Source organism: Pholcus phalangioides, unplaced genomic scaffold (assembly GCF_987345545.1).
Source record: "Pholcus phalangioides strain wild (caught in Gottingen) unplaced genomic scaffold, Ppha-v1.0 ptg000016l_1, whole genome shotgun sequence".
Lineage (NCBI taxonomy): Eukaryota > Metazoa > Arthropoda > Arachnida > Araneae > Pholcidae > Pholcus > Pholcus phalangioides.
The window spans coordinates 12,612,443-12,637,258 of record NW_028301609.1 but is presented as its reverse complement, the minus strand read 5'-3'; the positions used below and the strand labels follow the sequence as shown (position 1 = coordinate 12,637,258).

Below are 24,816 nucleotides of genomic sequence, written 5' to 3'. Positions count from 1 at the left end.
TAGTTTTGTCATGTAGGAAAGAATAACAGTTAATAAAATATTGTAATAAATAATATAAAATATAAAATAATAGTAAATAAAAGTTATTCTTTCCTCCATGGATAGTACTACTATCATAGTAGCAGCTGTTACGTAATCGGTTTTATTTTTCCGATGACGTTTTCCAGAGGGTCGGGGTAAAGAGGTTTCACAACGATGATGTCGATGCGTGGTCGATTGGTGAAATCAACGAAAATCGCCAATCAGAAAATGAAACATTTCCGTGAATTTTGATGAATATTCATATTTTTATTCAAAAATAGTGCTAATCATCAAAATCGTTTTGTCTAGATTGTCCCGGGGAATATACAGATTATATGGTCACATTACTTGTCGGTGATTTCTTTTAAAATCTATGACGTCATACACGAATCACAAAATTAAAAATAAAACGAATTCACATTAAATTCAAAATAAATTTCTTAAATTGTTACATTTCATTTATCTTTTTCAAATCTTGAGTTCAAATAAAATCAATAAAGAAATTTGTGTATTTATATCCCTCCCCCCCCCGTACATCGGAAGTGCAAAACTACAACTACAATTTCGTCACTAACATTCATTTGCAGCTGTTGATTTTCTATTTCGGGTGTTTCATTTTGTTGAAAGATATAATTTATTAATTTATAATAATTAATCAACTTAATTTATTGTTGTAATTATGGTTGACCACGAAAAGAAAGGCAAGGAACTCATGGGCGAAGCTGAGAAAAGGGTCAAATCTGCTCAAGGATTTTTCAGCAGTTTGTTTGGGTAATGATGTGTTGTTGGAGGTGGTTATTATTATTTATTGCGCAAAAATCAACATAATCAAATAAACATAAAATTTGTTTATTTACTTTAATTGGCTTTTTGAAAATACTTGTTCAATACTTTGATTCTTTTTGAATAGAATTAGACTCTCAATTTTTATTTTTCACAAAACACAATATTTAACTAATCAAGAGGAACTTGCTCACATACAAGTTGTATTCCTGACATAATTGCCAATACATTAAAACCCATCTTAACGGACACCCCTCTTTTACGGCCAAATATTAATTTTCCTGTGTGAGTAATGTATGCATTTCTCAAAATAACCTGATTAACGGTCACCCTTCTTTTACAGACAATTTTTTTTTGTCCTGCCGGTGTCTGTAAAAGAGGGTTTTACTGCAATAAAAAAAAACTTTATCAAGTGCAAGCTAAAGCTCTTATGATGAAGACTGACAAGATAAACGTGACCTCTAATGAGCTGTAATTGTGATATCTGGGGGGGGGGTGGTGGTGGTTTGCAGAGGTTACATATGCTGCAGAAGACTTGCAGTGAGGTCATGCACTCCGCAAAGAGCAGGCAGGCCTATAACACGATACTGACAAAACGTGAAATTTCAAGCATTTCCAACCAGATGGCAGCATGAACACGAAACAGGCGCAACTCACTATATAAATACGTCAGGACCAAGCATACACTTGGAACACATTCCGGCACGTGCCGATTCATTCAAAATTCCGTAGAGGAATGTGTACGAGGTGCATGTTTGGGTAAGTAGTAGAAGTGAGGTCATGGGCCTTGCTGAAAAGACACGTGAGACTAGACATTTATTTGATGTACAGCAGATTTGTTTGTCATGTCGCTGGCTTGCCATATCTTTTGAAAAATAATTATCTATTATAATTCGTGTGATGCGATTTCACTTTTATTTCGTATAGATGGCACTGAAAAATCAAACACTACATATGTACTCAGACTTAAGTACACACACAGTTACACTTCCGGCACAACTCACTAGGTAGTAAATCGCCTGTAGATATTGATAGACCTGAGTTGTGCTCGGTTTGAAAGAAAGAGAAAGCACATAGCGCGTGACCCTTCATTTCCCCCCCCCCCCGAATATAAGTAAAAATGAAGGAGGCTCAAAAAAAATAGAGGCTCTGCAGTGGCCACGTCTGAGGATGATGTGATGCCTAATATCAGCTTTGCATACAAGTGAAAAGCAAAGAAAAATGAATAGATATATACATCCGAAAAAATCAAAGATGAAATAAAAGAGGGGGGAAATTCTAAGGTTATGACAAAGATTTTGAACCATCAACTTTCGTACTGCCAGTTTTATACTCTATCAACTGGGTTAACAGTGGATTCTCTAGCCGGAGTCCTGATTTAAATTATCAAATCTTGTACATCCACTTGTCACTAATCCACATGCACTCTCAGAATGGACAGAGGAGTGGCATTACTTTCGGTTTTGCTGTACACCAAATAAATGTATGGCTCTGTATACATATCCAGCATTCTATGAAATTAAATTAAGCTGTGGTAGAACAGCTATATTATATATAATCTCTTTTGGCGTTTTTTCTTCTTCCTTGGCGAGAAAAACATCTGAAAGCAGGACGAAAACTCGCCATAAGTGAAACTGAGTCATGCTTTTGGATGTCTTTATTGCCAAAGAAAGAAATTGCTGACAAGAATGATAAAACAAAAACAAACAAAACACTATAAAGGATTGAAATTAAAAATAAAACATTTTACATTAAATAAGGGGGTTGAGATTGGAAATGAAGCAACACATAAATTGAACAATAACATGATTTTGGAATGAACACTCCAATAAAAAATAAAAAAATTATATCTCGTTTAATAATATAATCCTCCTGATGTATAAATAAAAATTCTCTGTAATAAAAAATAGAAACCTGAACTCTGTTTTAAATAATATAAACATCAGGGCATGAAAGTCTCTAGGTTTGGTTTATAAAAATATGATTTTTGCGGGACTAAAATTCCATATATTATGGCTAGTATATTCAAAGTAGTAAAATAAAAACTGAAATACTGAAGATACAACCTGAGAGACAATGATATCCAAATTCCGAAATGAAATAATCCAACGAGAAAAAATTAAAGATAACATAGTCCATAGTGGAAAACAGTATGTACTGTACAAGGAAGGAACAAAACCCTACAATGGTTTTATATCATTCAAACATATTTAATTCAGCAAAGCTTTGCAAAGTGGTCTTGAAGTCACTATTGTATTATGTGTCAAGTGTTGAATGCAATTGTATGGCTGTTTTGTTAGTATTTACATCTTTTATTTAAGATATGTTAAATATTTTCAGAAATAGTTCCCGCTTAGAAGATGCTTGTGAATGTTACCGGAGAGCCGCCAATTCTTTCAAAATGGGAAAAAGTTGGAGTGGTAAGATTGTTTTTTTTTGGCCAGATCTTAGCATTCGAATTTGTCAAATTGTCCAAAATCTTGTTTGTTTGTGTAAGTTGATTGTAACAAAAAATAATCTTAATTACAAATTGTTAAATCAAATTATATTTTAAAAATTATAAAAAAAATCATTGTTTGAAATTATTTTTAATTAACTACCTTGCTTATTATATCTGTTTTATTTAATGTCACGTTCAACAGTTAAAAATAATTACTTGATTTGTTTCTTATGGTTAATTTATGGTTGCGATGTCACTTGGAACAGATTGACATCAGCTCTTCCAGGTCCCTATAACTTGGGCAGGTCGGGGTGCTTTAGCTCAGGTCGGTAAGATACTTGCCTTCAGTACCAAAGGATATTTAGAGGTGTGGCGAGTTCTATACCCAATTTGTCCATGTCAAAAACTTTCCTGACCTGGAGGTACAACAGAAATTTCTAGAAAAAGATTTCTACCTCAGAAAGTCTCACACTGAGGGATTAGTGCACCAACCTCTCTGTAAGTATAAAAAATAAGCATAAATGTCAAATGCTGATTTTCGGGATCTGCAATAAATTGTAGGTCCCAGTCTAGTTAGCTTTCTTGTGTGTAGAAAATAACTGTAGGCGACTAAAATGATCAATGACCAGGCAGGTCCCAAAAGAACCTGTAAAAGTAAACTGAGTAAAATTATGCCTTGGGTCATAAGCAGATACAGGCTTTTGAAATAAGTTGGGAGGGGGGGGGGTGCTATCTTGATATCACACAATCTTCAAGTAAAGAAGACTCTGGTTACGCAAATTTCCTTGAACCAATATTAACTCTTTAACGCTCATCTCTTCTCAAAGTGAACTCGTCCAAGTTCTAACTGCTTTATTTCTTTTCACCCTCCTGTGGAACTTTGACTTGTCTTTCCAGTTCCCATCTCTGCTGAGAGCTTTCTTTTTCTGCTGTTCACAAAAGCCTCAAAAACGGTATTTATCAACCTGTGGTCTGCTTACCAGACGTGATCCATAAAGATAAGGTAGATGGTACGCAGACTTGAAAATTAAATTCTGACTAAATGAAAATTTTTCAGTTGCATGTAACCATAGGCGGAGATTGACTTGGAAGTCTGGAGGGGGGGCCACGATGATGATGATGATGTCAGCTCATATATACATATATACATTAGATCAGTCGACTCCACCTTTTATCAGTCGACCCCCCCCCCGTATCTCCGCAATTTAACAAATATTAATGATATTCACATAGGCTCGAGTGATAAATTCAGCCTATGTGCTGTGAATTAGAGATCTATCAAATTACTTTGGAAATTTCAGTTGTCCTTGGGTTCAAAAGGGTTAAGAAATGGTGTTACAAAACCTACTCCCTATCTGAGCTATCTTTGGGTGTCAAAAACAGGACAGGAGTAAATTATTATTCAGTTTTAACATTGCACTGCATTTTTCCAGATCGTTCTCTCAAATACTATATTTTTTTCTCGCTTAAGCTGCTGGAAATGCATATTGTGAAGCTGCAAAATTACATATAAAGACGGGAAGTAATCATGATGCTGCGTCTGCTTATGTAGATGCTGGTAACTGTTACAAGAAAACTGATCATCATGGTAAGTTTGGCTCAATAAATTCATCCTAACTTATCAGTGAATTTAATTTTACAGAATTTTTACTTGTGAATAAAATTATTATTGTCGATTGTATGTAGAGATTTTTTTGTATTTTTTATTATACAGAGATTGTACCTTTATTATACAGAGATGTCGCTGTACTCTAATTTACCTGGGTCCCAGGTTATTTGGAAAATATGGGTCCTTTTTGAGTGAAAGTGGGTCCCTCACGAAAAAATTATCTTGAAAAAAAAGTATGCCCCCCCCCCTAATTCAATTCACTTGTATCTCTGTGAATTTTTTCCAGTATGCCCCAGGTCTTTGATCACCTGCTTATATCTCTTTGTTGAGACAGGGTGACAGGCCATATTCTGGGTAGGAGAAGGAGGTATCTCTACCACTAAACCACACATGTACCTCATCCATATTCCTCTGTGGAACTTCTAATGAATTGGAACATTTGGAATGTGCGTGTCTGTGTTGTGAACCTAATGCAAAGCTTGTTTCTGTGTAATGCTTGTTATAGTGCTGCCGTCTACCACATATTTTTGGAACTATGAGTGAAGTGCAATGTTTGAAGATTTTACTGTTGTAGGCCTGTTGCTCTCTGCGGCGAGACTTTTTAATGGAGAGATTGGCTTGCATTCGCATGAGAAAGACGTGTCTCTGTGAATCAAATAAATAATTCATTTCTAAAAACATGTTCTATCCAAAGGTTCATTTACTTTCATTGTCTACTAGTAGGAAAAACTTGCAAAGAAGCTCATTAGCACTGAGAAATAACGTATGGAATTCCACACATGTAATAAATCTAAAACAAATATAAAGATGATCCCGCTTATAACGTTCCCATTTAGAACATTTTAGTACGACTTATTTTCACAGTCCCAACTCTAAGTAATTCTCATTACGGTTTCCCATTTAAAGTGTCTTCCTGCTTATAACATTTTTATGAGTTTTTTTTAAACCCATGCTCTCCCAAGAAGATCAAAAGTTAAAAATATTTTTGTATTAAATTAAAATATGGAAAAAAAATACATTATACTATATGTTAATTTAAAATTCTTTTTGAGTGCTAGTGACCCACAATTTCTGTGGAAGAAATCCTTATGCCCCTCCAAAAGCTGATTCTGCGCACACACCCATGATTTTCGCTAAGCAAAATGGTGACTACCACATAGCAGCTAGATGACGAAACTGTGAGCATTCAAGGTAGAGTTTTGCAGATTGTTTTTTTTTTATGAACGATCTCAGAAAATGTTTTAAAAATTGAACAGGCGTTCCAAATCATTTAAGATTTTTTCAAAAAATGAGCATTCACAATCTTGTAGGAACAACACAAATTTACGGCATATAGACGCTGTCTTTGAATGGCAGCAGATAGCCGCAAAAGTATCATAATTTCCGATATGTAACCGGAGGGAAGAAAATCTGCAGGGGACTAAAACTCTGCAATTTGAAAATTCTGTGCAGGGCCCTCTCATTCAGGGAAGCAACTAGGTATCTATCTTATTCTTTAACAACCCGTGTGTGTATCGATACAATACAGTATACAAAGTAGTAAAGCCACTTTTTCAACGTTGCGCAATGATGGCACACGGTAAAAAGAAGGGAAAAAAACAAGGGGAGAGAAAGTTGGGTAGGTTTTCCTCTCTATTTTTTTCTGGAAGCTAGGAAAGAATGCATCCTCAGGAACGTGTGAACCAAATTTTTATGCTTCCTTTTCCAAAATTCAGGGTATTTGGTTCATCTCTGATTATATGTGTAAACTTCATGTGGTGTTTGTTACCTGCAAGAACACGAATCATGCGCAACTCTGACAACATAAATATGTTTGATTCACACAATATAATATCACACATTCACACATTCCAGCATGTACCATTTTGTTGGAAATTCTGCAAAAGAATGTGTAACAAGATGCATGTACAGTTAAGTAGTAGCAGTGTTCATTTATTACAGTGGGTATTTGACATGCTTTTCCAAATTCATACAAGTTTGTTACCCAAAAGATAACTAGATGATCCTATTCTTATTGGTGATTTAAGCAGCAGCCTTTTTTTTTAAAGTAGTCGGCTGGAAGTTTGTTTTCTGTGGTTCTCAACTTTGAGGTACTTATGCAAGTCGGTCTTCCCATTAAAAAGTCTCACCACAGAAAGCAACAAGCCTACGATGGTACAAATATCCAGTCACGCACTTCACTTCTGGAATATAGATGATAGCTCTGAAAAATCAGACACAGCACAATGTGCACACTGAGACAGTTAGTTACACACATTCACACTTCCGGCGCAACTCACATGGTAGTTAATTGCCCATGGTGATATACTAGAGTTGTGCCAGGTTTGAAAGAAAATATGTTTTTGTTAACAATTTTTTATTAAAAAATAAAATTTTTTGTAAAAGTGTCATGTTTGTTGACACCTGGACGTCTGGATAACTTTCTGTAATGTGCTATTATTGAATGCAATGAATAATGAAGATTTTTGTTGTGTTTCCCTTTCTGCAGAGGCTATCAATTGTTTCATGAAGGCTGTAGAAATATATACTGATATGGTAAGCAATGTTATGTTTTTCTATTAAATTTGCAAATTTATTTAATTTTTTAGATATGTATCAGATGCGTTCCATAAGAAATGAGTGTAAAATCATAAAAAAATCAAATATAGGTACAGAAAAAAATGATTTGTCCTCATAATATATTCCATTGGATCAGGGGGTAACTAACAGCTGGCCCATGCAGCCCCCAACAAAGTAAAAGTACCTTGTCATAAATTAAATTTGTGATCAATATTTGAGCTAGCAGTCCCGACAGCAGATTTCCTGATTTTACAAACTGCTTTCAAATGACAAAAGTAATTTGAATAATTAATTAATTAAAATAATGTGCGGCTTATACACTGAAGTGGCACCATTGGTATGGTCCATGACATGATGCTGTAGCTGACCATCATGTTGGCCCATGAACAGAAAGAAGTTGGCTACCCCTGCCTCAGATGGTATGCAATAGCCTCATCGTTCAATCCACTTTTGAAAGCAACTAGAGAAAGAAGGCTTTTTCTGGAAGCTGCCCCAGTGATCTCTGCACAGGTGAAATAGTATCAGCACCTTCATTGAATTTTCTGCCTCAGAGTTTCTCCTTCAACGTCAAAAACAGCTAGAAATCGCATGGTGCGAGATCTAGACTGTAAGAATGTTGTGGCATGCAGGCCGCTGTTATTGTGATGTAGCACTGAGATTTCATATCAGTTCACAATGCCTTCTCGTTATGTGTTGCTGTAAGCTGTTCAGAACTGAAACATATGTGAATGTAATATTGAAATCATTCCACATTCCCCCCCCCCTTACCGTCTGAATCTCGTCCTATGCGATTTCTGGCTGTTTTATATTTATAACATTTCTGATGTTGAAGGAGAAACTCCAGGGCAGGGAATTTAATAGAGATGCTGGTATTTTATTTCAATTGTGCAAAGTTCCCCCCGAGGCAGCTTCCGGAAAAAGCCTTCTCCACTTGCTTTGAGTAGATTGCATAATGGGACCATTGCATATTACCTAAGCCAAGGTGGCCAACCCGCACCGCAAGTAGCGCGCCATGATATCAGAAGTAACATGCAAACGCTTTTCAAAAATTGAAGAAATTCTCTTCAACTTTTAAACAATCCTTTTCTTATGAATGATGGTCTCCTAGGCTGCCAAACCTATATTGAGTGATAACATAATTATTATTATGTTAATACAATTACATTGTATATTCACGAATTCTTGGGGTGTCAAGTCCTCTTAAAAAATTTATTAGGGAGGACAAGCACCCAGAGTCCTTCAGGTTCTGGTGTCTATGCCCAACATGGTGTAGGTGAGAAGAACTTCTACCGATATAAGTACATGCACAATCTGTATTATGATAATTAATGACTCAAAGATAAAACGATTTAGAAATCAAAAGAGTGACAAACTAACAGTTTTACGAAAATAAGAGGACAGCCGGACAATGTTTTACAGCAGCGACTCTCAACCTTCTCTGACTCGCGGAGCCCTTTTCAGCGAATAATGTCTATGGCGGAGCCCTGTTAACTCGAGGAGCCCTTTTTAGTACATTATTTACATGACGGTACCCTTTAGGTCTCTTTTTTTTCGTTTGTTTATCAAATTTATTGATTTATTTTATTATTCTCAAGTGGCCGCGGAGCCCCTGGGAAGTGCACACGGACCACTGCTGTTTTACAGGAACAGGGAGAATACTCATGTCCTGTGAAAGCGGATAACAATCTTGATTGTGTCATGGCTTGGGAAAAGGTTGACTGCCCCTAATCTAGAGGAAGATTTTTTTGGAAAAATAATAAATTATTTTTTGTTATATTTCTTGATTTTTTATGATTTTACTTTCAATTCTTATGGAACCTACCTTGTATATTTGACAGCTAATTATACAGGTTGTCTCAAGACTCTATATACAAACTTTGAAGGAAGGTGGGAAACATATGAACCATATTCGAAAGGGAAGTATTGGGCTGACAAAATTTCATTGATCAAAATATGGAGAATAAGGGTCCTAAGTGTGAAACTTTGTTAAAAAAATGTGTGATTATAATATTTAATTATTATAATTATAATTATAATATTTAGTTATAATTATAATATTTAGTTATAATTATAATATTTAGTTATAATTATAATATTTAGTTATAATTATAATATTTAATAATTAAATAATTATCAATGATTGTTAAATTTAAAGGCACGTATAAATTAGCGTGCAGATCATGCACTGAAAGCATTCACAATTGATTGTTCAGTAATTTGTATGGTGATGTGAAAGCTTCTTTAGCTGTTTCAACTGGACCCACCTGGAATCTTTTTTTTTTTCAATGGACACAAAGAAAGGAAAAGAACACAAAGAAAGTTTGTGTACCCACAAACAGATTAGAACTACTGCAGGTAGTCGTACGTTGCAAGATCGGCGTGCTAATGTATAGGCCTATGCGCCTTAATGGCTTAAAAAAAGTGCAAGTAGAATGCTACTGCAAATACCGGTGTAATATGTGAATGTCCCTCAAGTATTATTTAATCACACTTGGAAGTAATTCTGGGAAAATGATGGTTGAACTGTGTACCAGTGCTCCAGGTCAGTCGGTATCTAGAACTTCCTCATAAAACCTGCTGTGTTCTCTAGAGAACATGTATCATTCCACAAACGCTGAGATGGGTGACATTGATTCTACAGAATTATTAAAAGAATCTTTGTTAAATTTTGCATGTCTATATATATTTTTAGAACATCTTTTCTTTTTTTAAAGGGTCGTTTTACAATTGCTGCCAAACACTTGATAAGTACGGCCGAAATATATGAAAATGATTTAGCTGATATAGAGAAGGTATTGTGCACACATTTTAATCCTAATCCTTTTTTATTTTTTACCATGAAATCAAGTTTAAAATACATTTTCCGTGTCCTTTTTTAGTATTTATATATATAATGTATAGTTTAACACAGGCAAACAGCAAGGAAAACTATGAATACTGAAATGTTTGGCACACTATGGGTGTCATCTTCAAAAAATATGCAGTGGGACTTTTGTTTATGACGAGTGATTTTTCAGACGAGCACACAATTTTTAAATAAATTTTGGCCCAATATACGAGGGATGTCTTTCACGATGAGATAGATAGTTCTCTCAAGTACACATAAACAAGACTCCTAGATGACCACTAGTCTACATGAGGCTTTGCATATTTGGGCTTGTCTGTTAAGATTCATGTGATCGCAACTAAAAAGCAGACGGTTCGTTTTTTATCACTGCTGACAAGGCTGTCTTAATGAGTTAAGAGGCCAAGCTCTTTTCTGGGCTCCTTTTCTTTTTATTATTTTAATGAAAGACCAATTTGAAATATATATTATATGCATATGTGTATTAACCCTTCAGCCGCAGGTGGTTTTTTATTTTTTGTATAAAATTTCGGGATATTTTTATTGTCTATCTATATGCAACACGATGACAGCATATTTCACAGAATTTTATTGAATAAGTGAAAGGCAATATTTATACTTCCCAATAGAGAGTTAATTGTCTTAAATAGACTGACATGAAAAATTTGTCTAGAAAATATGGCTATTTTTTTTTATACATTTTTGTGGGGGGTTTTTTTTTTTGTTATCAATTATATTGTTGCTTTTAATTCATTGTTTTTTATTTGTAACATTAATTTTGTCTCCAATTTATTCATCCTTTGCTCTATAACTTAATTTTTGCTGTGCTAAAACTGCTCAGAATCCTATATTTTGCTGCTCCGAAAATTGCTCTAAAATGGACTTCATCTCTTCCCACTCTTGTTATTGGGGGTTTCCATTTCCAAAGCAAAATGTGCCAAAAACTGTAACGTAGATCTCAGAACAATGTCAGGAAGAATTTAATGAAAAGAACCCTTTGTGTAGAAAGTACTATTTTGGAAATTTTTACCACAGAAAATTTTCAGTTAGCCGAGGGCTCGTTGCAGAGCAATGTAAAATATTCTGATTTGGGGTTTCCATTATTTCCTTTGAGGAAGTTTGATTCGATATACAAGTATTTTGGATTGCGAGCATGTTTGTAGAATGAATTATGCTCGTAAACCGAAATTCCACTGTACATAATCATTTGTGGATTTCATTCCACTGTACATAATTTGACTGGTAACTCACTTTGGTTATTCACAGTTTTTCTTGCTGTGTGCCTTTATTGCTGGTTCTTCATTGTTTGGTTTGTTTATTGGTTCTTCATGTAAGCATCAGGTAAAGAATTCCAATTTCTCCATATATGATGATGGATTACACTTTAGCACGAGACATGCTTTTTTTCAGACTGATTTTAAATTAAGATTCCCAATAAAGAGAAATCAAATTCTTTCTTTCCATTAGTATTTTAATTTCCTGTAAATATCCTTAGCTTGATGTTCAGTCCTACCCACTATAGCAAATCTTAGTTTTGCAAACTAGGTATTTAGCCGCTGTGGTGGTCGAGTGGTTATAGTGACGAACTCGCGATGCGAGGATCCGGGTTCGAACCCCACAGTGGTGGTCGGCTGAAGTTGGTTTTCTGAGGATCCCAACTTTAAGGCGCAAATGCGAGCCGATCTCCCCGTTAAAAAGTCTTGCCACAGAGAGCAACAGTCCTACAACGATAAATCATTCAATCATAACACTTCACTCATAGTTATAAAAACTAGTGGCAGATGGCAGTACTACACATAACAAGCATTACAGAGAAACAGCAAAGCTTCATTTCAGGTTTCACTATACATACACGCACATTCCCGCATGTACCGATTCGTTGGGGGGGGTTCCGCGGTTGGGGGGTTCATGTGTGGTGTAGTAGTAGTAGGTAGGGCCTCCAAAAAATGGCTCAGGGATCCATGATGTTCTTAAGTCAGCCACCTCGTTGGGCAATTTGCCTGTTGTGGCGTTGTATTTGTATTTGTTCCCATCCCACAAGATATTCTTCCATTTGATTAGAATATAGCAAACCAAATTTGCTGTGGAAGGGTTTTGCAGTAACTATATATGGAATGATACAATTATTCAATCATTACACTTCAATCATAGGTGGAAAAAACTGGTGGCAGATGGCAGCACTACACAAAACAAGCATTACACAGAAACTAGCTTTGTCAGGTTTCACTAAACGTACACGCACATTCCAACATGTACCAATTCGTTAGATATTCCACAGAGGAATATGGAAAAGGTACATGTATGGTTTAGTAGTGGTAATTATATGAGTCATTCTCACAAAATTAGACAAAATTTAAAAAAATTATCAAAAATAAATGTCAATGAAAATATTCTTAGGAACACTTCTTTACCCTAATAAATTAAATATAGTCATCAATGAAGTTTGTTAAAAATTCAAGGTGAAAAAATTTTAATTTAACCATTTTAAGAAATAGGCAAATCCGATTAGGCATTTTGCCTCTTTCAGTACTTAATTTGATATTAATGCTGGAGAATCGGAACATATTTCCATCTACTTTGGTAGCTCACTATCAACTTGGACAAGCACAGATACTTTTGAACAGGTTTTTTTTTTTGTCAATTGCAATTTTCATTTCCGTTTTTATTTGTTTCTCGCTCTTTTTTTCCGTCAGTGCTATAGAGACAACAGATTTCTAATTTGTCTTTGTTTTGCTAGAGCACGAGTTGCATTCGAAGTATTGCATAGCAAGTCTTTAGGTTAAACATTACTGCAGCTTGATGTTGCAACCAACGAATTGGGATTTTTTCCCCCTTCCCCCTCTTTTAACTTATGATCAAACCTTTTTTCTGGTTACTTAATGGCAGGCGAAAGACATTTTTAAATGTTTTGCAGCACTGATTAAAAACTAAGCATGTGCTTTTTCACAAATAATAGATTTCTCTGAACTGAAACATGTGGTAAAGGGAAAATAATTTTCAGTTGTATATTTCTCACAAAAAAATAACCAGGAGAAGGGCATTTAATAAAAACATTCACCTTTTTTTTCCTGAATAAACCTAATTTGTGAATTAATTAACAATTCTAATTGATTTAAAATGAGATTCAAGTGATGGCTCTATTCTTGTTAACCTTCTCAACACAAAATTTGATAGGTGGCAACTGGTGCTGTAGGACTAGAACCAATGTTTTCCAAATGTCAGGAATGGGGGAAATTTTCATTTGGCTATAAACGATATTTTCATTATATAGATTAAAAAAATATTTTAAATTATAAAACAGATGAAATATGAAAGCATACTGGTTCTAAAAATATATATAGCCGATGCTCGCTGTAACTACCCCCCACATTATAGCAACTATTCCTTACAACGACCGGTAGGATAAGTCCCAAATGTTTTCATAGAAAACTATCATATAAGTTTTACTTTTGATAGAATGACCCTCTGAATATAGCGTTAATTTTCGACAAGACAAAGGTGGTCTTTATATCGAGCATCTACTGTATTATTGAAAAAAAAGAATATACTTTTGTTTTAGGATAGAAAGTTATCATTTTAAAATTTGAAAAATGGGCTTGGGACAGCCAGGAGTAATACAGTTCCTTAACAAATAGAAATTTGTTCAAGCAAATTTTAGAAATCTGTTGGTTAAGAAATTAAAAACAGAGTGGCAACTTTTTTCAGAAACTGAAATATAAATGACGAATGGACTGAAATATAAAAGAAATGGACGAAAAGAAAGAGTTCTGTGCCAAATATATTTTATGTAAACTGCTGAGGACACAATTTAGGCCAATTTCATGAGAATCAACCATGTATATAAAATTGGCTTGTTTCAAAAAGTGGCATTGCATGTTCATGATGTATGATATTTTTCTTATGCCCTAGAATCATACAATGACTTTCAGGAAAATATTTTGACCATTTTAGGCAATATCCTGTTATGAGCAAGCAGCTGATTTCTACAGAGGAGAGGAGTCAACAAGGTAAGCATTTCATTTTAGGTAAAGCCATTTGATTTGTTCAATGAGAAATTCTGAATATACCTTATGGCTTTAAAATAAAAAAAAAGGATTTTTGGTTTATCGTACTGTGAGTAAAGAGATTGTTCCAAATGTGTAATAAAAACAAAAAATTTAAAGGATCAAATAAATCATTTTATTGTCAAAAATTGCAGAAAACTATACAGCTGCTGTGCAGTCATGTGGTTGATTGACTGACTTGTATCACAAGGACTTGGGTTCGAATCCCAACGTCTGTGAATGCAAGCCGATTTCCCCAGTAAAAAGTTTTGCCACAGAGAGTAATAGACCTACAACAGTACAAATATTCAATCATTACACTCCACTTATAATTTGAAGCCTAAAAACTATATGAGGAATGTGTACGAGGTGTGTGTATAGTTAAGTAGTAACAGTAAAAATTCCTGCACAACTGCCCTTGAAAGGAATCAAACCCACGTCCTCTCGCATTAGCCTGCTAAAGCTTTCCTAATAATAGCGGAGAGTGACATCATCTTCAGATAGATACACAGTCAAGACTATTAGGTATGCATGCACACTTTTGGTACAACTCATTTGGTTATTGACTCAATTTCCTATGGCCATATACAGAACTTTGAAAGAAAAGAAAAAAGTAAACTATGCAAGGGAGCGAACAGACATTCAACACAATACTTACATAACATGAAAATTTAAGCAGGGCCATCTTGAAAACAGCATGGGCCTCCAAGCAAAGTGATTTTTCTGAGAACCCTTACCTAACTTGAAATTTCCTACCTACCAATTTACACACTCATTCTCAAATATTTTAACCATATCTCATTTTCATGAGGCCCTATCTGTATTGCAGGTTTCCCCAGGAATGTTTTAAGATGCCTATGAATTCAGGCACTTGTCATTTCCACTTCAAAATATGGAAGACAGGCAACAGCACTGGAATAACGCTAAACAAGCATAACAACTCTAGCATAAATATGTTAGAGCCACACATATTTCCACACATATGTTCTTCTGTATATGAATTTGTTAGAAATATTTATATGAGGTGCATGTGCGGTTATGTATTAGTAATAAACTATAGAAAACATACATTCTCATTATAACATGTATTTGAATGTGATCAATGTTAAAAATAGAGATAAGGGGCTGTTCAAGTATTACGTAAGCAAATTTTTAGCTATTTTTGACCCCCCTCCTCTCCCTTGTCAGCAAAAGTCAGCAAAACGCTGACTCCCCCCCCCCCCCTCTTGTCAGCAAAATTTTGCCATCAGCTCTGCCCCTCTGAATCCTAACTCATATTTTCATAAAGGGTGGTCGATGACGTAAGCATTATCCAAACCCCCCCTCCCCCCTTGTCATAAAAAGTCAGCAAATCAGAACCCCCCCCCCCCCATCGATGATGACGTAATATTTGAATGACCCGTAAGTCGTATAAAATCAGTAATTTTTTGTGATAATTGATAAAAATGATTGATTTCTGTATTTTTTTTTTCCTTAGTTCAGCTAATAAATGTTCCCTTAGCGTTGCAAAATATTGTGCTCAACTCGAGAAGTATGAAAAAGCTATAGATATTTATGAACAGGTATGTTGATATGTAAATAAAAAGTAATTTTTCAGACACGCCTTTTTTTTTTACCCTTAAAGTGGTCTTTAAAATTTCACTGATCAGCATTACAACTGCCATGGGGAATCTAAATTCTCTGTAAAATATTGCACCTGTTTTCAAGAAGACTTTTTTTGGATCTTGTGCAGCTGATAATTCCCCCCCCCCCCCCCCCAACACAGAGAATAATAATAAAAGGAGAGAAATACTCTTTTTCTATTATTTATACTGTACGCACATTCCTATATTATCTCAAAGTAAAAGGAAAATAGTCTCGTCTTCTGTTATCAAACTTTGAATAGAAGCAGACTCCGGCCACTGGCAGTTGATCTAACACAGTGATTCCCAACGTGGGCATAAATGCCCCCTGGGGGCGGTAGAAGCTACGGGTATAACATAGAATCCTATGGGTTGGATTACGTGGGGGGGGGGCAATGGGAGAAAACTTTCGGAAGGAGGGGTCGATGGGACAAAAAAGGTTGGGAAACTGATCTAACAGGTTGAGGGAGATGGAAAGTTTTCCATCTCCTCCATAAAACATGCTTACATGTTTTATGGAGGAGATGTTTTCTTAAGACTATGTGCGCTAGTCATTGCCAAAATGAAAGAGTTTTTAAGATGCAAGATATTTCAGAATCACTGGTGTAGGGTTAATAGCAAAACTTTCTTCAGCCAAAAATTTTATTAAACATTATCATGCAGGAACAGATCAGAAATGGATATGTTACCTCACACAGATGGTACTCAAAATTGTAGAAGTATGCCATAGATTGCTGATGTGTTCTCGCAGTTGATGTGCCTCTGGTAAGCCACAGAATCTAGCGTGCTCTGAGCTGCATATCAATTTCATTTTAAAATTTCCCCCTGATTCATATTATAACTGCCACAGTAGAAATCATTAAACCTTCTGTAAAAGACCACCCCTATTTTAAAAAAGAATATTTTTTTCAATCTTGTGCAAAAGTGAGAGTGCATTCTCCCCACCTCCAACTCCGAGAATAATATTAAAAAACAACAGAGGAAGGGAATCTTTTTATATTATTTATACCGTACACATAATCCTGTACTGTTCTTTAGGGAAAGAAAGAAACCGTCAGTCTCTCTTCTGTTATCAAGCATTGAATAAAAGTTGACTCTGCCTACTGGCAGTTGGTCTGACAGGTTGGTGGGGGGGGATAGAAAACATGGTCTTAGGTGAAGCATTATTACGAATGCGTTTGGGTTCAGTATTGCTGAAATAAGAGAGTTTTAAGGTGAAATATTTCAGAATTCCAGAAATATGAAATACAAGACATTGATATGTTTTCATTGCCACCATAAAGTTTAATAAAAATTTTATGAAACAGCTATGGGGGTTGATATAGTTGTAATTTTATGATTTAAAAACCTTTGTAGAGGCAAAATTTTTCATTAAAATGCAACTCCATAGAGACCAAGTAGTGCCTTGTGTGTTTTCAACATTGCTTGATGTTAGTGCATCATAGCACGCCTAAACATTAAGATTCATTAATGATTATTATTGTTCAGTAAGTGTACATTTTGATTCTCCATGGTGATTATTAGAGCCCGGATTATATGCACTAAAAAAGTGGCAAAATATGCTCTAAAAATATGCAAATATGCACTGAAAAATGCAAAAATATGCACTTAAAATACAAAAATAAGCACTTAAAATACAAAAATAAGCACTTAAAATACAAAAATAAGCACTTAAAATGTCAAAACGTGCACTTAAAATGCCAAAATGTGCACTTAAAATGCCAAAATATACACTGAAAATGCCAAAATATACACTGAAAATCCCAAAATATGCATTAAATACTCCAGAATATGCACTAGAAATCTTGAAAAAGTCAAAAATTCCGAAGTATGTACAAAAAATGAGAAAATGTGCATTAAAAAAATTACCATGCAAAAAAAAGCAGATGCGTTTTTAAAATGCATCTTTTCTACTTTTAGTTCGTTGTAGTTGCTCAATAACGAAAACACCAGTAACAAAAAATTTCGACACTATTTCTAAAAAAAAGTTAACACGACATATCTCTAGAAATAGCCTTACAATAAAACGGGTAATATTCGTAAAATACTTTATAAATATGTATTCATTCACTAAATTTCCCCTGCGGGAAAAAAATCGATATTGTAAAAATATTTATTTGAAAAATATGTTATTTATATGAACGATATTTATTTGAAAAATTATAAAAAAAAATTGAGTGAGTCAAATAAACCTTCAAAATATGCATTTATACTGAAAATTCTTTGATTTTATGCATTTATATGCATTAATGCTGAAAAAGGTCAAAATATGCAAAAGCATATGCACATATGCATTTGCATATAATCCGGGCTCTAGTGATTATGATTTATGTTGCAGATAGCGGCATCATCTCTTGATAATTCCTTACTGAAATACAGCGCCAAGGAATATTTCTTCAGAGCTGGACTTTGTCATCTCTGTGTGGATTTACTGAATGCACAGGTAATTTTCTTCATAAATAAATTTGATATATAAAAATCAACTTTGGAGTTGATTTTTTTAATCTCTCCACAGAAAGAAAGAGCTTTGTTACAGTTAGATAATTTTACTCAATTATTTTAAATACTTTACGTGATTGTTAATCACACTTTTTTTTTAATATTGTGAGAGATTTTCATAAACATTTTAAATACTCATTAATCATGCATTTCTTGGCAACTTACTAAATTTTATTTTATTGCTGTTCTTCGTAATTGAATGATGAGTTTAAACATATTGAAATAGCGGGATTGTGCTTATATATTTAATCTTTAGCATGGGTATTATTATTGGTATGTATCAGGGCTGGACAAATCTCCAAAAATTCATATGCCTGGTCATGCATGTGACTTTAAATAATACAAGCCCGAATTAATCTTAAATTTCACATGCCCACACACACACAATAAATATTACTAAATATTATTTTCAGATTTAATTTTTTCATTGTATAAATTATTTCTCAATGTTAAAAAAGGAGAGCAAAAATAAAGGAATTTATGTAATAGTTATTGGCATAAATCCTCTTTAAAAAATCAAAATGAATAGGCTAAATTTTTAATAAAAATCATCTGAATCTGCCTTATCACTACCGTGACTGTTGATATGATGAAAAGCAGCACAGAGTTTCCCAATCTTATTTGCCTTACCCCCCCTCCCATTAATACATCCCATTAGATACAGCCTCAAATTCATCAATTTTTTGGACAATGGATGCTGATCCTCATAAAATTAATGCGGTCACTAAATGAAAATTTTAGATCAATCTAATATAATTTTTCACAATGTTGGTTCCTGGAAAGAAGTCAGTATGTTAGTTACTGTTTACATAGCTGCCAAGTCTCCCGAATTTTTCGGGAATCTCCCGAAATGTTCTTAAATCTCCCGAATTTTTACGAAAATCACAAAAATCCCTAATTGTCCCTAAAAATTCCCTACTTCATTAAAAAAATCCCCGCTTATGAAAACAATCCCTAAGGAATTTCTTGTGGGGCATGAAGCCTCTTTTTTTCCCCTTTCGAAATGACGTCACACGTCGTAAATGGGGAAATTCCCTTTTTAAGGAAGTTTTACAAACCCTCTGATGGTAACAAGAAAGTTGTTTGTCTTATCGTGCAGGGAAATGGCTTAGCAGCCAATAGTCCTGGATAATAATTGAAGATTATTGTGACGCGTATATGGTCAAAATTTCTTTTGTTGAAGTTACGTACGTGCGATATAACAAAGCATGAATAATGATAAGCAAAAACATATTTAATCAATTTTAAAGATACTTATTCCGATGAATTTCCTTTCATCAAACGTTCCAGAAGAGGGCTGACTTTTCGTTTTTGTACAAGTTGTGTTACGGATATAAACATCGGTCATGGAAAGACTGCCATCATCAGTCGTGAAGTGAAAAAAAAAACATCAAGCAAGTGTCACAAAAAGTCAGTGTTCTTCAAAAATTGATGGTGTTTTCCTTCATCTTCCGATGATTTTGGGGTGGCCAATTTACATATTAGGGCTGGACTTGGGCAGTTACAAGGGATGCAGCAGCACCTGGCTGCAAAATTTTAGGGACTAGAAATAAAATAAAATGCACTGACTAATCCATCACAGCTGCCGAACAAGGGCAAAGCTGGAAACTAAATGATTAGTTAGCAACTCCAGAATAACAATTATTTAAAAAGTATCTAAATAACGCACCCATTTTACATGTGTCATTAATTTCACAGAGCCCCTTCCAGTAAGCTTTCTAGACATGATATGTGTATGCCATAAAACCCCATATTTGACTTATTATGCACCCATAGTTATCGTAATGAGTCGTAAAATGACTGATCCCTCAGAAACGTAAAAATTAGTCTTTTAAAGCTTTTATGTCGAATGTCACTCACAAAGAAGTGACGTTTTAGAAACAATTGCATCACTGCCTACATAGGCACATACAAAATTTTCTTGGGGGGGGGGGGGGTTCAAATTTGTTTCCCTCTGTAAGGTTTTTTTTTACATTATTTTCTACAAAATGACACTGTAATCTCAGCTGGGGGGCCTTATAACCCAAACCCCTCCCTTTGCATACACCAACGACTGACTATAGTCGAAACATAAGATATGTGTTTTAATTTTTTTTCATTTTTTTATGTATCGCATCAAGCATTTGGTTGGAAAAAATACATGCCTAGTAAATATTTTTACATGTCTCTGGCAATAGGTTTGTCCAGTGCTGGTATGCATAGAGAACATTCAGGGTACAAAACAACAATAACTTATTTTTATGTAAATACAGTGAAACCTGCACAAAACGGAATGTCAAAAGACTGAAATAGTATCCTGTTTTAGACTGATTCACATTTTATAGAAGGTGCACATCAAAGCAAAATAGTCATTGAACAGAGTATCTTTTGATTCCATTCAAGACAGGTTTTTGTCTCATACAGTTGTTCGTCTTAGACAGGTTTCACTGTATAATACTATCACTTGGCAAGTTTTGGGTTGTATAAATGAAATATTTCAACATAAAACTACATAGAAACCAATTTTGACCGAAGCCAACCATTGTATAAATATATAAGTTGTGTAACTGAGAGACATATAAACAAGGTTCCTTTGTAGTAGTATTTATTACAGCATAACTGAAGTATTTATTTGAATGAAAGTTTAATTTGCATGATATTGATGATTTATCAGAAAACTGGTACCCTACAACTTAGTTTTCTCTCCCCTTCTTAGCAAGCAGTTGCTCGTTATGAAGAAATGTCACCATCTTTTTCAGACTCTAGAGAATGTCGACTTCTGAAGGCAAGTAATTTTACTTTTTTTTGTCTTAACTCTTCTGTTAATTGCTAATAATTGAAATAAATTCATTGAATTTATTTCTTTAGACATTAGTAAACAATCTTAATTTTCAAAAATCTGTGTAGCTTAAAAAATTGTTTTTATCTAACATGCTCATTTTAAAAAAAAAAAAAAATTTATTTTGCACGTAAGTCGCATGCAAAGCATTCTGTAATAAGTCATTTACTGCTCCTAATTTTCCAAGATCTGTGTATGAAAAATGCCGCAGATAACCAAAACCTTGGTTATCAAAGCTCAATGAAACAATATAATTTTGTGTATATTGAAAAGGGTATCTTGCAATGTAAAGAGGATACGTATAATATAAATCTTTTGCTATATCTGTCAAATTTCCAGAATTTCTGCTGCAGAAAAGTTCTTGTATTTCCCAAATTATTTCAGCCATGATTGAAAAAAATACCTAATTTTGAAGAAAAATGTTCCCCCCCCCCCAAAAAAAAAAAATTTAATGTGCATAAATGTAGCCATTGTGGCAAATCACTAAGAAATGTACGTATTAATTTAGCGAGGAACAGACAAAATTCTGCAGCACCAGTTTACCTAATTGAGGGATGACTCTGACTATATGCCTATAGGCATGAAGTTATTGGAAATATTGGGCCTATTTTTCAAAAATGAACTTCTTATATTATATGCTGGTTAATATTCTGTACAGGGGTCCATGGCATTCTTTTTTTTTTTTTACAGTGTCCATCAGACACTCAGACACAGAAGGTGAACCCCGATCTTAAAGTAGCCCTGGGAGTGAGTGGAAAAAATTATTTTCTCCACCTATGGAAACTGTTGAAAAGGATACATGAGACATTTCTTTTTTCCTCTAGTAGTAATAACTGCTTTGAAAAGAAATTTACTTGTTTGTTCTTCGTGATGTAAGGTTGCCATATTTTGGCGACCTCTAAAGTGCAAGAATCCCCATAATAAGATTACAACCCGGGGTACCATTGGGAAAAATGTTAGATGTTTGTCTTGATGTGTACTGTCACTGCTCTAATTTTGGTAGCAGAGTTTTGGAGCACCCTATAGCATGGGGTGCACAACTTTTTCAGTCCGCAGGCCATATATATATATATCAAAACCCGTTATAGTGAACCATCTGCTTTACCCAATCATCTGCACTAAATGCAATGAACCCAAGGTTCATTATATCCGAATTGGTTGAAACATTGATATTTCTTAGCATTTGATGGTGGTTTTGTTGGAAGCATTCACTGCGATAACACAATGTACTAATAAATTATTCACTTAAATAGAGAGAGATAATTATTATGTAATCAAATATTAATAATTCTCTCTCTATTTTGAAGTAGTAATACTTTTAGTTTTACTTCCCATGGAAAAAAATTGTTATTTTTGATTGGATACATTTCGATTTCAAGTAAAGTTCATCAATTTTCTTATTGATGGTTAGGAAAGAGTCCAAAGTTTTTCTCCACATTTTCAATGGAAAATAAAGGGAATTTGAATATGAAGACAGCAACAGGACATAGAAAGGAGTGGGACGTCAGATGCTTCTAGGTCTGTTCCACTATTTTTCAAGGAGTGGTTTGAAAAGAGTGGGCCTTGTATTGGACCAGTGGACTTCTAGAAATGGTGGATAGAGTCACTATAAGCTGACTTTAATTTTCTCTGCAGTTCACTATAAGTGTTTAAAATAACATTAGTTGGATAGGTGTTCAGTTGGGACCACTCAGACAGTTCACTACAACCGAGAGTTCACTGTAGCAAGGTTCGACTGTATATTCATTTCCAGTCTGACCTTATTTCCCGGAAAAAATATGAGAAATTGGGATCCCAAGTATGAGAAATCAATTTTCAACAAAAATGTTGCTAGAACATTACTCATTACTAAAATCTTAAACTACCAATGGTGAGAAATGAAGTACTATTGTAAATTAAAGTGGATTGAAATGAATGTAATAAAAACCTTTTAACATGCAAACATGCGAGATGAATATTCATGTTTGCAGTCATAATTATTATAATGTAAATTATAAGCAGGAAAAATAATTTTAATCCTTGATTTCAGTAAATAAGAATTTGAGTAAGCTTTTTTAAAAATGTAGGGGAGAAAAAACGTGATATTTTTACAAAAAAAAAAAATCAGGATGGCAAAAATTATGGAAAAGTTCAGGAATGCCCCAAGAAATGCTGGTTATATAGTTCCCCCATCCATCTTACATATTTGTTAAACATGTACTTTTTTGTGAATTGCATTTCAACCAATTGCAACTTGCAGTGGCCCTCTATTTCGATCCATTGCCGATTTTTGGGCCTTAGCTGTGGTTCTCCATTTTTGCCTTCAACAATTTTATAAAGGAAATGTGGTCAGCCTTTCAATACTGATACTTTTCTACTGGAAAACTTTTTGCCAGTCTCTTATGCCAGAACACCTTAGCGTTTGGCCTGCAGACCGGAGGTTGTGCACCCCTGCTCTATGATATGAATATTGTCATTCATACATAGAAGATATAACACTGAGGCGTTTCAGTGTGTTTCTGGGTACTAGCCTGAATAATTACAAATACAAAAGCCACAACAGGCAAAATGCTCAACAAGGTGGCGGAAGAAAAGATGCCCATAAAAAATATGGATTTCAAATATATCTAAGCTACATCAAAAATACAGTAACCCAGTAAAAGCAATAAGAAACCAATAATTATGAAATATAATACACTGCCCATAAAAAATGATCTTCGGGGGTAAGCTATTAAATTCGTTCACAGCCCTATTAGAGCAAAATTCTCTGACACTACAACCCGAAGTTGTCCCTTACTAAATGATACTGGTGTCCCCTTGTCAAAGCAGTTGATTGAAGGAGTATTAATAGCTCATGGTCCATCCCGTTGACAATTTTAAACCCTTCAATCATATCCCCCGACACCTGCACCCTTCCATGTAAACATATTTAAAAAATATATATCAAGTCTCTCTTCATAGGTTAAGTCCTGTGTGCTGTCAAGAACGTTCACGGCTCTTCTCTGTGCCCTCCTTAGAGTGGGGTTAATTAGAGTTTAGATTGACCAATGTGAATTATTTTCTTTTCTGAAGGCTTTGATTGAGAAGTTGGAGGAACAAGATATTGACGGCTTCACAGACGCTGTAACAGAGTATGACACAATATCTCGTCTGGACCAGTGGTACACCACCATTCTACTTCGTATTAAAAAGACTTGCCAAGACATGCCTGATTTGCGTTAGATTTTTAAACTGATTTGTCCTCTGCTGTGGATTCTGTGAGAGAAGGAAAAAAAAAGAATCTTTATATTTTTTTCATATCTGGCTTTATGTTTGTATATACTTGTATATCCATATTTTTTGCCCCCAGTATTTGTATAAAATATATATATTTCTGTAAATAACATCCTACCCGGATGCTGAAAATAAGATGTATTTTGTCATTTTTATATGATAGGCCAAAAGATGAGGAAAGTTTGTCTTTTTCCCCCATTAAATACTTTGTAAGACATTTTGGTAAATATAAGTTGTTTTTTTTTCCAATCTGAATATTTTATTAAACATACTTAATTTGTGCAAATTTTCACAAAATGATCTTCATGGATTTTGTTTCAACATT

The 24,816-nt window shown here is 34.5% G+C and overlaps 1 protein-coding gene across 2 annotated transcripts; it reads left to right on the top strand.

The window, feature by feature from the left end:
* Nucleotides 1–560: 560 nt before the first annotated feature.
* LOC149075074 (alpha-soluble NSF attachment protein-like) lies at nucleotides 561–24,708 on the top strand. 2 transcript variants are annotated; one of them, XM_089245630.1, is made up of 10 exons: nucleotides 561–792; nucleotides 3,145–3,224; nucleotides 4,716–4,832; nucleotides 7,342–7,388; nucleotides 10,127–10,204; nucleotides 14,209–14,264; nucleotides 15,778–15,862; nucleotides 18,261–18,365; nucleotides 21,117–21,185; nucleotides 24,291–24,708. In XM_089245630.1, the coding sequence occupies exons 1-10, from the start codon at nucleotides 701–703 to the stop codon at nucleotides 24,438–24,440; spliced, it is 879 nt and encodes a 292-aa protein (XP_089101756.1). In that variant the 5' UTR covers nucleotides 561–700; the 3' UTR covers nucleotides 24,441–24,708. The 2 variants fall into 2 exon arrangements, with proteins under 2 accessions (XP_089101756.1, XP_089101757.1); XM_089245631.1 differs by having other exon boundaries at nucleotides 579–812.
* Nucleotides 24,709–24,816: the final 108 nt, after the last annotated feature.

What these genes read in the sequence shown, in the direction of transcription:
- LOC149075074 (XM_089245630.1), top strand. Translation starts at nt 701, where the DNA reads ATGGTTGACCACGAAAAGAAAGGCAAGGAACTCATGGGCGAAGCTGAG. An exon ending in CAAGAAAACTGATCATCATG is followed by an intron (nt 4,833 to 7,341) that starts GTAAGTTTGGCT and finishes CCCTTTCTGCAG; the next exon opens with AGGCTATCAATTGTTTCATG. An exon ending in ATTTAGCTGATATAGAGAAG is followed by an intron (nt 10,205 to 14,208) that starts GTATTGTGCACA and finishes TGACCATTTTAG; the next exon opens with GCAATATCCTGTTATGAGCA.